Raw genomic sequence first — 14,511 nt, forward strand, 5'->3', positions numbered from 1 at the left:
AAAATTAAGTATTTTAATTACTAAAAAAAGTTTGTTTTGTTTATCATCATCATATTTTTTTTCTAAATTATATAAGATTTTGAGTTTTTTATTTTAGGGCCTTTTGTTTTTTATGCCCCAGGCCTTGATTTATTTTGTATTCTCGGGGACGGCCCTGCTTCCAACTTTCACCTTATTTTTGGTAATCTTGAACTGAACTTAATGAATCCTAACTCCATTAGTTTTCTTACTACCGATGAATTTTTTATTAATAAAAAGTGGATAGTCGGTCTCACACCATCTTCTTTCTTCAACATATAATATCTTCGCCCACCTTCAACAATTCAAAACCCTAGATCTCAAAAATCCACCACCATTCCATCGTCCACCGTTCACTGCCACCGCTCACCGCCCAAAGCGACCACAATCTCCACCCACCACCACAATCAGCGTCAGAACCCTTTGCTCGCCGAAAAACGAGTTACACGTTTCCGGCAAACACCATATCCATCATTTCACCACCCACGCCACAACCACAACCTCAACCCTCCGCCACCACTTCCCGGAATCGTGTGCTTGCCGAAAAAACGAGTTGGTTTCCGGCAAGCACCATCTTCATCGTCTCTCCACCGGTGCACAATCTCCATGATTTCCATCGCCTTTCTACACCTTTGCACCATCTCCGTTGTCATAAAAGCGAGGTCGCTGGAAAAACCGAATTCCCCGGAAAAACGAAGTTGTCGAAAAAATGAGATTGCCGGAAATGGAGGTTGTTGAGGTTTTATGTTGAAGATGTGTGAGATCCACAACTTACTTTTTATTAATAAAAAATTCACAACATAAAAAAAAATTAACGGAGTTAAGGTTTTAAAAAAATGAATGAATCACAATATTTTTGTAATAATTAAGAAACGAACAGAAAACCACAATACATATAGCAAAATTACCTATTCAACTTTTGATCTACAAGTATTTTACATTTTTACCATTTCTCTAAGAACCGGGGGAGAACTATAAATATTTATTCTTGTTAAAAAATTTTGAACTGTCAGCAAATCCTATAAATTAATTACTGGTTAAATTCACCACATCATAATACTCTCGCCGAATGCATGACGGTGCAGTGATGTAAAACTCATTCAGTTCGAGAATCCAACTCGTGGACATCACCTGCTCGACTAGTCTCCCATCATCACCCGGTGCTGCCAAAACTAAATGATGATGACATAAATCAAGCATGAATCACACGGGACACCAAATCTCTCCATTATCATTCCAGCACAACACAAAATGTACAATTATTATATGTTTTAACTAGTTTTTATCCCCCGTATTACGGGGGTTGTTTTACGTTATTTATTTTTAATATTTATATATTTTTTTGGATTTTAATTTTATTTATTGTAAGAAAATTAATAATATACTTAGGGTTTGATGATGAAATGGTTTCACAAATAAATGAGATATTATAATCCGGCTTAAAAGTTATCAGGGTTTGGTAAGACCCATGACCCGTTTATTTTTTTACTATAAAATTGTTTCTTAATTATAAATAATATTTAAAAAAAATCATATATTAATTTTTAATATATCCCTATTTTATAAGATTTTCATATCAAATATTTGGTGAGATTAATTTTTAATTTAATAAGATGTTATAACCCATTTAAGGGCTATTTGGGTTTGGTAAAACTCATACCTATTAATTCGGGTCAAATATATGAGAAGACTTTATTTACAAATAAAGCAATCTGATACTTGAAAGAATGTATGGAGTAACCATAGATCTTTATATATATTTAAGAGGGTTATGTTATAATAGGAAGTATAGTTTTTGTATGAAGGATAAGAAGTAATCTTGTCCATTGATTTTTAACATGGAGGGTTGAGATTAGTTTATGTGGAAATCAAGTGTGAACACAAGGTAAAGGGTATAAGATGAATAACACATTTATTGACTTTCTCTCTCCACATGCAAGGCACATGCCAAATTTCCCCATCATTTTAATTGGGTTTTTGAAATGAATGTAAGTAGGTTTTGAGACTAAAGTAAGTGGGTTTTGATATAAAAGTGTTAGACAAAAATACCCTCCTTTCTAGCCTTCTTAGAAAAATCAAACTTCTTATTTGAACCTAATCCATATTTAAGATTAGGGAAAATTCCCAAAATAGCCTTTTTTAGAGAGAAGATTCCCAAAATAGCCCTTTTTTCCTCAAAATAATTTAAGATTTGGACTGGCAAGACGCATTGGGAAAAGATAAAAATAATGAGGGAGCAGTCCAAGTTTTGAAGGAAAGTAAGGTAGGAGACGGGATTTGGAAAAATAATGAAGGTAAAGCCCAAATTATTTTGTAATCTTGGAGCAAAAGTCCAAATTTTTCCAAAACTTTTTCTTTCATAACACCGTCTTGAGAGACTGTTTTTTTATGTTTCATACATTTCCCGTCCATATTTTCAAATTTTTGAAAAAATATGTTTTTTACAATTATACCCCTAAACCACCACCACCACCACCTTGATCCACCACCATCACCGACGCCGTCGCCCCCCCCCCCCCCCATCACCACCACGTCACTATCACCATAACCGCCTCCACCATCAATTTCCATCACTGGAGAAAACCACCACCACCATACCCGTGAACGCTTGTGGTTCACCCATGGGCCACGGCGGCGGACGGAGCCGACAGACCCACGTCGGCCGTGACGGAAGTCGACGGACCCAGAAACACGGAAGGCGGAATCGCAACGGAATTGGAATTGGAAGATGACGTCATCGGGTGGTGGTGTTTGTAGCATTTGGAGCAGAGGTTGAGGGTGGTGGGGCTGCCGAAGAAGCCGCAGTTGTTGGCGCAGAGGACGTGGTTGGAGGGTTGCTACCATTTTTGTTGCTCCTCAGCCATGGTTTCGTTTTCTTTTTGTTGCTCCTCGCCACTAATATATGCTATTGGGTTGACCATAATCAGAGCACCATGGGTGAACCACAAGCCTTCACGGGCATGGTGGTGGTGGTTTTCTCCGGCGACGGAAATTGACGGTGGAGGCGGTTATGGTGATAGTGACGGTGGTGGTGATGGGGTGGGGCCGACGGCGTCGGTGATGGTGGTGGTGGTGATTCAAGGGTATAATTGTAAAAAATATATTTTTTCAAGAATTTGAAAATATGGACGGGAAAGGTACGAAACATAAAAAAACAGTTTCTCAAGACGGTTTTTTGAAAGAAAAAGTTTTGGAAAAATTGGGACTTTTGTTCCAAGATTACAAAATAATTTGAACTTTACCTTCATTATTTTTCCAAATCCCGTCTCCTACTTTACTTTCCTTCAAAATTTGGACTGCTCCCTCATTATTTTTACATTTTCCCGATGCGTCTTACCAGTCCAAATCTTAAATTATTTTGAGCAAAAAAAAGGACTATTTTGAGAATATTCTCTTTAAAAAGGGCTATTTTGGGAATCTTTCCTTGAGATTAAAGATGTTATGTATTAAAAAATTTAAATATACTGCTTTCATCGAAAAACTTCGAGGCAACCCAAAATTCAAGGGTGTCCCGTCCAAAAAGTCAATTGGCTTTCGCTTATCCACATTTTTTTTATGAGGGCTATTTGTTCTCATTATTATTTTAATCCATTATTCAAATATTCATGCTAATGGTATTCTCGATCTATCTTAAGAGAGGGGTATGAACTCTTTGATTTGTGAAGGTTTGATGGTATTAAAAACAGGAATCGTGTAGGTGTCGTTTAATAAAAAAATTTTAATGTATCAATTAAGGATTTTGAGGTCAGCTTCAGATTTCATTTGTTGGGATGAATGTTTAGCTTATATACCTTTATTTATTTCTTGATGTATTACTAAGTTTTAAGCTCCATATGAATTCTAGTGATATTGGAGCGTCCGTGGACTTGTCCGTAGTGTTTCGGTTTACTTGGCTTTATTATCTGAGTATTGATCGTCACGGGTGGATTAGGCTTGAATGTTGGCTGTTGAGAAGATGGGAAACACGCGGTCTGGGTAAAGAAGGGTCATTTGGTCCCCGAATGTGGATCAAGAGGTGGGTCGGTGGGAACAGGACAAGAGAAGAAACACAGGCCAATGGGGGAAAGAGACTTGTCTCTTTTTCAACAGTTTTTTTCCCTCAAATTTTAGTCGTTTTTGCTCATTTGTGTAGTAGCTGGAGGTCAAGAATGGATAGTCGGTCCAAATAGCGATAAGGTATATGATACCCCTATATGAGATGGGTACTCAATACGTTCTCAAATGCCCCCCCCCACCCCCACCCCACACACACACACATTTCCTTCGCAAACTTCTTTCAAAATTATATATTTACTCTTAAGTAGGGGTGTTAATCGGGTTAACCCGATTAACATTTCGGGTTAATCGGGTTTTTCTTAAAGAAAACTAACCCGCAACCCGACCCTATTAAGGTTCGGGTTTATCGGGTTCGGGTTTATCAGGTTTCGGGTTAGTCGGGTCGGATTGATCGGGTTAGTCGGGTTACTCTATATTTTGAGTTTAATTTAAATAGACATACATAATTACCTAACTAAGATATTACATCTACCGTGAAACTATCTTGTAATCAAGTTAAGAGCCCTACATGCATAAAATTTATTACTCAAGTGGCTCGCTTTCTTTCAAAGGTTTTACTGGCTTTTTGCCATCATAGAATCTAGAGTTATGCTTATATATGAACTCATAAGAAGTATTTGGATGAGTTTAAAATATAACTGTTTGTCAAACAATCACGAAGGTGTAACAAAGATAGTAATTCTAATCATTAGCATTTTAACAAAAGTAGAATTAGTTGGTTATATTGTTGACTGTTATGCAAATAACTAATAGTTGAGAGTTGAAAAGTTGTAGGTTTTAACTTTATAGATTTAACCAGTACATGTATAGGTAATCGGGTTATTCGGGTCATCCCGAAACCCGACTATTTTTCTAAACAGACTCAAAACCCGACCCTAATAACTATCCGGGTTAATCCGAATAACCCGATTAATAATTTTTGACCCTATTTAACCCGACCCTAATTAGCTTAGTCGGGTTTGAGTCTGGTCGGGTTAATCGGGTTTAGGCTTTTTGGACACCCCTACTCTTAAGTTAGAGTCCGGTCACTGAGAAAGCCTCTTACCTTTAAGGAGGCTAAGTGTTGCAATTTGTGCAACTCCATCCGGACAGCTACCGGCTACCCATCCAAAAGTGTTTACATGCGTTTAAACACATGTAGTTGGACTAAGATTATAGTCCAACTACATGTCTACATGCGTTTTGTAAAAAGTATTTGAAACAAATATTTTACTCAAAATTAATGTTCTAAAACAACTTAAAACTATTTTCTAATCAGTATCAAACTCATGATAGGAAAATAGTCCAATACCAATATTCAAGAGCCCATATATATAATTAACTAGCATGAAGTTTTGAAATCTAGGTTTTTCACCAAGAGTAATTTCAAGAAACTGATCAATTAAGATGAAATCGATCTTTATAGCGCCTTTCAATTCTAACTCATCTCTAACTTAAAGTCTATTAACATATATGTTGGTTCCATAATTAACATCATATATATTTGATCACAATTAATATCAAACTAGCTACATGCAATCTACATGATCAGTTCCTCATCATTCTCACTGCAAGTTCTTGAAGCTCGCCCAAATCACTTTCAGAAAGTCTCTTCTCGAAGAACCCATCGCGAATCGGCATTCCTTCATTGCTATGATCAACTGAGTCCATCGAACTTTGCGGTGATGTGTTGAAGTTCATGAAATTTGCAGCATTCATGTAATTCTGATAAGCCATGTTAGCAGACCATTGAGTTTCAGTATTTCTTGAATCCCTGCATTCTTGTGCCAGTTGAGCTCTGGCTTGATTCACTTGAGCTTGTAAACATGCAACCTAAAGTTTCATTAATTAAGGATGCTTCACGAATGAAATAAATGAAGAATTAATTTGCATATTTTACCTATAGGACAAAGCTAGAAAATATATCCTAGTGGAGGATAGAGTTTCTTAAATGGATTACAGTTAGATATTCCTTGAAGATATAATTAAACTAACTACTTTATGATTAAAATTGGAAACTTTAAACATCTTTATCAATTGTAGATTTAAAATCCATGTAATTTACAACTCATGATGGAGAACAGTGTAGAACATATAATTAATGTATAGTGTTTTGAATATGATAAGAAACTGTCATAATTAATTTCTCGATTATCTTTTATACGCAATATAACTACGGCAGCTTTTAACGTATTATTGGTTTTAAAATCAACGGGCGTATACCTGTTGTTGTAAGGCAAAGATATGGCCAACACAACCAAAAACAGGATCTTTGATCCTAGCTTGAGCTTCATAGCCAATCGCAACCACCACCTCACTGCGGTCAGCAACCGCCACTTGGTGCAACAATTTTGAAGCATTGCTTGCACCAAACACCTTGTGAATGGCGGCGAATCTAGCGGGACCTTGTTCGGAGCAGAAATAGGGTGCAAAGACGCAATCAGGAGTGCATTTTCTTCTGAGAAACTTGCATGCACCACAAGGGGAGCCAGTTCCTACGGTGGCTGCCATGGGAGAAGATTGTGATGGGTGCACACGAGGGGACTTGAAAAAGATGACAAAAAATAATGGTTTTAAAGGCGTAAGGGGAGACAAAGAAAGTATGTGTGTAGGGTTGTAAAGAGACAAGAGAGTAATGGCATGACTATTTAATGTGTTATTCAATGTGTTATTTTGTGTTTGTAACTTCTAATGTTGGAAATTGAATTAATCAAAAATTAAAAACCTATTATTAGAAAAAATAATTATAATTGAACTAATCCCATGATATTCTCATAACTCATGATATTCGATTTCACATCTTAACCACCTTACCATCCCATCAAAGTAAGAACAACTTTATTATAATTGAACTAATAACAAAGATTGCTTTTTTATATACCTTTTTAAAGACCAAGTTTTGATAATATCTATATTCACAAGAAGTAGTGAATTTGAGAACAAATAATCAAATACGGACTTAAAATTAAGAAGTGAATTAAAAATATAGTACAATGTAAAATAATCATTTAAAATAAATTCAAAAGACACTATGTTTCATTAGTTTTCCTCTTGTTAACCCCTATGGTTGAATGACATAAAGGGTTTTTCAATAGGGTTTTTCATAATGATGAGTTTCTTTCTTGATGGTGTTCTTAGGTAAGTAAGACCTAAACGTTAAAACAAGTATGTACATGATTGGCATCTCATTTCACGAATACTTAATTACTCGGATATTAGGTAGTGATGTTTAAAAAAAGGTAAGTATTTTTAGCCATTTGACATGCCTCTATGTATTAAATATACTACGTCATACTTCAAGGTTTAATATCACGTAATAAAACTACATTTATTTGAAAAATATATTTTTTTACAAAAAATAAAAAAGAAAAAAATAATACTAGCTAAAAGAATTGTTTGTTTTTTCAATTAAAATACGTGAGGAGGGAGGGAGAGAGAGTTTTTAAAATATAGCCACTTGATAAAAATGTTTAAATCATTCAATTCGTTTGTGTCCGTATATATTCATTTTGTGTCCGTTACGACATTTATGTTCGTTAAAATGCACTAACGTAAACGAACGAACATTATCGAGCATATATGAACAAATATAAGCATACACATTATGGAACCTTCGCGAAAATAATTAAGCGGACATGACCTCTATGAGTATTTATTTATTTAGACGTTTATGATGTTTCGAGTCAATAAACATGGAGAAAAACGCGCATATTTATAAATGTAAAAAATAAGAATATTGAAATACAAAAACAATTCAAATAAAAAATCTTTTATCATATTAAAACACATAAAAAGTATTAAATATGTTGAAAAAGAAACTTACGTATGATTTGAAAAAGTAAAAACTTTTTAGCGATTGAGGAGACAATAAAACGTTTTTAACGGGTGCAGAGAAAAAAAGGTAAGTAAATAATTAAATATATATAATTAAAACTTTTTGCTAATTTTTTTTAAAACAACAATAGTTTAGGTTGTCGCATGTCGGCTTGCGGCCGACCCAGATTGAAAATCCAAGATAAGTAGATTGTTTTAAAGTAAAGTTAAGATATTAACAATTTAAAATATGACTTATATTAGTTTATCATAATTCATATCAACAACGTAACCAAGGGAACTCTTAAGTTTTACGTTTGTTGACAAGGGTAATCCATAATCCAACTCTAAACAAAAAGTTGTTTGCTCACGTGTTTATGCACACTTATACAAGTATAGTTCAATGAATGTTTTAGGTTTGATTGCATGTGTGGATCATAAAGTTGAAGATTAAAGACCGTTCGTGCGTAATTATTGAAGGTTTGGTGGGTCCGAATGTTTGGTCTCCAAAGGGTGTTCAAGCTTAAACAAATATTTTCCCGCCGAACGCCGCACCTGCGAACTACTCTCTTTGTCGTTTTTTCACTTGCAATATTTCAGACACGTGGACATAAGTCAATACACATGCGCCACAATCTTAAGTTTTTAACCAGTTTTCAATTATCATTTGAAATTAATCCAAAATCAAATTGGATACATTCATAGGTTAAATGATTTTTAAATTTTATATTTTTATTCCCGTGTGATAGTATTGATACACACTTTTATTTAAAATTTTGTATTCTTCTACATTCTACCTGCATACGAATATACGATAGCTGTTACAAACTCGTATTCCTATGAATTTAAAGGAAGTTGCGTTGTAGTATTACAAAATTCCACCTTGCGGTGTTCACAGTTCAATTTAAAGTCGTGAAATCATCCAACCGGTCTTCGTTTTGGTTTCACGATCGATTTTCAACTTATTTTCAATCGGTCAGTTATTTTTAAACCGTAATAAATGGTTTGGTTTACACTTCATACTGAAAGCAGACCAAACCATAAGATTTAAAGATATACTTTAAACTTTTAGATATTTTATATCTTACATACTAAAAGCAGACCAAGCCATAAGATTTAACGATATATTTTAAACTTTTAGATATTTTATATCATATATATATAATGTATTTACATAATTAATGTTAAGACTTGGTTTGTTTGGTAGAGTTATACTAATTGCACTTTGCATATTTTAATGCATGTTCCTAATCCTTCCCTCACAGTTCCTTCCATCAGGTTAAGGTTCACATGTTTTTCTCATCTTGTAGTGCATGTAGAAATAGTTGTTAAATAGAATTTAACCCTTCATTAAAGATTTAAAGTGCTAAACACATTCAAAGTGTTAATGATGGTTTTCTTAATTATAATTCATTTTCCTCTTAGGACTATTCTTTTAGTCCCCAGAGGTAAAGGTAATATACTAATATTGTACCATTTGTATATTACGTGAAATTTCGAACTCATTTGAGTTGCTTTTGACCTAAACCATGAAATCAATCCAGAACCAAACTAATCGGGACATAAGGTAACACATGTATATTAAGCTCTTGCCTCTCGTACCGTGCCTCAACTTTTGAAACTTAACACCCCAGAACGCTTTAACGTTTTTTAAACCAAGATTACAATTTGAAAATGTATAAAAGGTGAATCGCATTGCTAGGCTGCATTACACCTTCACGTATTAAAATTTGTATAATCCTTTTTTCTAGTAACTGATCAAATGCAGTTCAACAATCAACAAAATATAGTCTTGCTTTGTATATTTCTAATTGGTGATGAAAAAACAACTTTGCTGTCATTTGAAGCTTATTCAATATTTGTTTCAACTAAAACTAATCTAGTTTATTTTAACAGTTCACAGGTTCTATGCATGAAAAAATGAGGGTGTCAAGTGGGTCGTGATAACTCAAAAAAAGGTTAATATTTTACGCAATTAAGACTACCCAAAATACTTTCAACTTTTATAAATAATTAATGACTTAATGTGTCAGAAGTGTATACGAAATCTTATAGTTTGTATAATAATAATAATAATAATAATAATAATAATAATAATAATCCAATTTTGTAATAAGACGACTTAAAAAGAGGTTTTATGCTTTTTTCCTATTCAACTTGTTGAAGAGAAAAAAATTTGTTTATATGCTTCATCCCACTCAGCAGTTCGTAATTGCTTGCTGTAGCTATTATTTCTGTCATTCCATTTTATCTATTTTCTCTTTATTTTAAAAAAACGGAAGAATAAAAAAAATGAACTAAAAAAAGTACACCAGCAGGAAATCGAACCCAGGTCTATACCATGGCAGGGTACTATTCTACCACTAGACCACTGATGCTGATACGTTTTTCTGCATTATTTCCAGACTAATACCTGTAAACAATAAACGACTAGATTTCTTATTCACTTAAGGTTTAGAAAAAGCAAATTTAAGCATCTTAGAAGGCATGAATATATTCTCTTAAGAGCTTGTTGTCCGCTTGTCTTCTGTTTCGATGTAATTAGTTCATTCTATTAAAAGGTCAGTAATTTTTTATATAAATAAAATCAATTTATGTACACATAGTTTGTAAACCAATTGATCTTGAAGTGACTGCATTGCTTGTTTTTAGCAAAAAAAATTCAAGTTAAAATTTCATTTTGAGATTTTTGAGCAGTTATTATTATTATTATTTTGTGTTTATGCCTTTATGGATATGGATTGTGATTTCAAAAATTGTTTGCTAATCGATTTTGAGAATTTATACATATATGACTTAAGGTCTGGTCCAAGCTCTTGACTTTTAAAATTATGTTTTCATCATAAAAAATGAAACATTGTATATAACATAAACATAAAACAAATATTTTAAGATGATTAAGAAGATATAAATCTTTATAACATACAACTTTTGTAGTTAAAAGAAAATTAATATATAGTTAATTCGATTAGGACATGAATTAAAATAGCCAATTTGACTCTCTCTGGTTAGCTTCTCGTTTGTAATTCTGCGTTATTAATTTACTTTCCTTTATATAATAAACAAATATGAGAATGCGTATTAACAATCTATCGATGATGGTTACAATTCTAGAGGACAATATTTGGTTCTTACCAATACCATACTGTGTATATAGGCCGAATATGGAGGAAGCCATTGCTGAGCTTGTTAGTCTATCCCAAACCATTAGTGCTCCATGATAGACTGGATAGGTGGAAATGGGTGAGGGATAAAGATGGGGAATTCAATGTGGCTTTAGTTAAGAAACTGTTGTTATTGTTCAGAACTGTTTACGGGCCAGAAATTTTTTGCTGGAATAGTTGCTCGTTAATGTTTTCGGATGGCGATGCCTGCAATTGCATTTACCCATTTCGATGAAACTTGCTAAAAATAACATAATCCTAGTCAACACTATGCCCCCCCCCCTAAGCAGTGGTGCTATGGAGACCAACAAACATTTATTCACTTCCTGTATTGTGGCATGCTGTAACATTCGTTACTTTTCAAATCCGAAAACACGACCCGTTTCAAATTTTCGGATATTTTGTTCTCAAGTATTTATATATGTGTGTGTGTGTGTGTATGGATATGTTATTATATTCCCAATGTTTAATGTTCAATGTTCGGTTGAGTATCTCATTATTCAATTGTTTATAAATTTCCCGAGCCTTAACGTTAATTGAGCTATGTGGGTTAAACGTGTAAATAATCCAAAACCAAAAACTATATATTTTAATTATAAAGTTTAGGGTTAAAAACGAAAGTTTAAATAATAAACTTCAACTTAAAAGATTCTAAAACTTCAGGGTTTAAAGTGTAAATATGAATTTAAAATATAAAAAAACATATAAAATTAACCCTACCCCTCCCGTCCCAGCCCCCGTATTTCCGACGGGCCTCCGGCCGCCGGAATCCGGCGCCGGAGTGGCCGCCGGCCGCCTTTAAACTTTTTTTTTAATACATTAAATCTATCTTCGTTAATATATCAAAATCAACTCGTTAATTGCCGTTAATCATGTCAACGAACTCCGTGATGAACGCCGGAAAATCCGGAAATCAAATTAAACGTCTTAACGCGTAGACGCTCCCTTTTACTAGTATAAATAGTTGATTAAGACACTGTACAACTCGCTCATACCTCTCATTCTCTCTAAACATCTATATATTCTTCATATTAATCCGGCCAAAGTTCGGCTCCGGTGACTTGTGGTTCTCCGTCAAAGCAAAACATTATAAGGTAATTTATATATGCTTTTTAACGTCGTTGAGCCAATAAACAAAAACCCCAAACTAATTTTAACGAACATGGAACAGATTCTTCGATTGAATTATTAGGGTTCATGATGAAGATGATGAACCTGATATGTGTATATATATAATTTTTTTTTTCTAATATCTAAACGAATTACAATTCTGGCTCACTGGTTAAAACTGTTGTGTTGTAAACAGGAACCCGGGTCAAGCGTTTTCTTCTATTTTTGTTAAACTGTTAATACTATTATTATAATTAATTAAAACCATTGCAAACTAATAATATATATATATATATAATTAAAACCATGATCTCAACGAATATGAAGCCTAGATTAGATGGTTAGTACACGTACCTTATAACTTCAAGACATGGGTTTGAAACTTGGGTCAATACCATTTTTTTATTAAATATTTTTCTGTTTATTAATAATAACTAAATTCTTTTAATCATTTAAAAATCAAAATAAATTTATAAAACCTTTTTTAAATTAAATAAAAAATTATGTCAATTAACTATAAAATATATCTCACTATTTTACATTTAAAAATCAAGTTATCGTTTTCGAAAGTTGTTATTAAAAATCGTGTAATAAACGTAAAGTAAACTTTAAATGTCTAGAAAACATTTAGTCAACGCAATAATTATAATTATAACTTATAATCAATAGTTCAAGCTTTTCTAACATATAAATTTCGTTTTCTCTCCAATAAGTGCTTAAATAGTACTAACAACCGATTTATCGTTAAAGCATAAATAATAATATAATAATAAAAGTATAGAAATATAAAATAACACCTTACAAGGTATGCAATAACCCGTTAACCAAATTTATATAACTTTTGTAATCTCGTTAGTTAGATTTTGCCTTTGTTTAATTATAGTTCAAGAAGTTCGATCGTTTCGAGTTCTTTAACGCACTTTCAGTTGCTTTGGTTTCGTTATCATGTTTTCGGCTTATATTACAAGTTAGCTTCAATTTCAAGGTGAGTTTCTCATCACCTTTTTTTAAACGTTTTCATATTTTGGGGTAGCATATGTATCTTATTATAAATTCAATGTATTACGATTTTGCTTACAAACTACAATTCACTATATGGACTTATGTGTTACTTGATTACTTGCTCGAATTTACTTGCACGTGGTAGCCTCGATAAGTATGATCATACGCCCCCCTTTGCACTCAGGTCCATTTGTATCGAGTGGAAAAGGGCCTCGTTATCCGAGTATGTTGGTTGTTACCAACTGGAAAGAACCTTACTTGCGCGATTACCCGAGTACGTTGGTTGATACCAACTTGAAAGAACTTTACTTGCTCGTTTATCACATGTCCATGAATTGTATGATTTTTACGTATTATATCAAACTGTGGAAATCTCACTAGCTATGTTCATAGCTGACTTTATTTTATACATAAGTTACAGGTGTAAAAATACGAGGATGAAAGTTAGAAGACACATAGCATACCTATAGGATATTCAAAGAACAACTTCTCGTTTGTTTATTTATTTGTTACAACTTGTACTATTTGATAAACTTGTGTTACATGAAGATTTAAATGAAATAATGTTATTATGGTCACCTAATAGTGTCACGTGTGTTTGAGTAATTTCTATGTCACACTCGGGCGTTTCCGCTTTAGCCGGGGTGTTACACATGCTTAATTTGGCAACATATTGGAAGTTGGTGTAGACTCCAACATTTTTTTATTTTTTCTTTAAAAGAATTCACAAGTTTGTTTCTATTTCTAACAGTAGAAAGAGATTCTTTCAATCCATTTTGTTGATTGCTTGTTGATGTATTTGGAAAGTTAGGAACAGGAGAATATTTGAGGATGAGGAGGTGGATGTGTAAAAGATTGTGGGCCAAATTGAATCTCTTAGCTTTCTTTGGTTGAAGGCTCGGTCGAGAAAATTAGGAATAGATTAAAGAAAATGGTTGGAGTTCGATGTTTAATTATGTTTGTTGTTCCTTTGTTTCTTTCGTTCTTGCTAGTTGCTTACTAGCGAGTTTGTTGTTTTTTTAATGAAAGTTGTCGTTCTAAAAAAGACACAAAAAAAAATACCATATTATAAAAAAAAAAAACCTAAAGTATAAACACATGAAATTTAACAATCCAATGACGATGATGATTCATAAAAGGCGCGAAGTGACAGGAGCCAAAACTACCTCCCTCAAATCGGCGAGTTTCCACAACGGCTCCGAAACCCAATCCAATCCAATCCATTTTTACTTACCAATCGCCCATTTCCAGCTTCACTTACCAACTCATCACCATCGTCGTACGTACGGTTACGTTCAAAGGATTCAATATATCCACTTTCCTCCCGACACATTCTCGATAAAAACCCTAGCTTTCATCTTCTATCTAT

General features: G+C 33.5%; 1 protein-coding gene across 1 annotated transcript; it reads right to left on the reverse strand.

The window, feature by feature from the left end:
• Positions 1–5,601: 5,601 nt before the first annotated feature.
• LOC143600089 (LOB domain-containing protein 16-like) lies at positions 5,602–6,596 on the reverse strand. The gene is made up of 2 exons (XM_077077875.1): positions 6,277–6,596; positions 5,602–5,886 (listed from the first exon to the last, which is right to left on the reverse strand). The coding sequence occupies exons 1-2, from the start codon at positions 6,562–6,564 to the stop codon at positions 5,602–5,604; spliced, it is 573 nt and encodes a 190-aa protein (XP_076933990.1). The 5' UTR covers positions 6,565–6,596.
• Positions 6,597–14,511: the final 7,915 nt, after the last annotated feature.

The sequence above is a fragment of the Bidens hawaiensis genome, unplaced genomic scaffold (genome assembly GCF_021521415.1).
Source record: "Bidens hawaiensis isolate Kalapana, Puna unplaced genomic scaffold, B.hawaiensis_p1.1 tig00001960_1, whole genome shotgun sequence".
NCBI classification, from domain to species: domain Eukaryota; kingdom Viridiplantae; phylum Streptophyta; class Magnoliopsida; order Asterales; family Asteraceae; genus Bidens; species Bidens hawaiensis.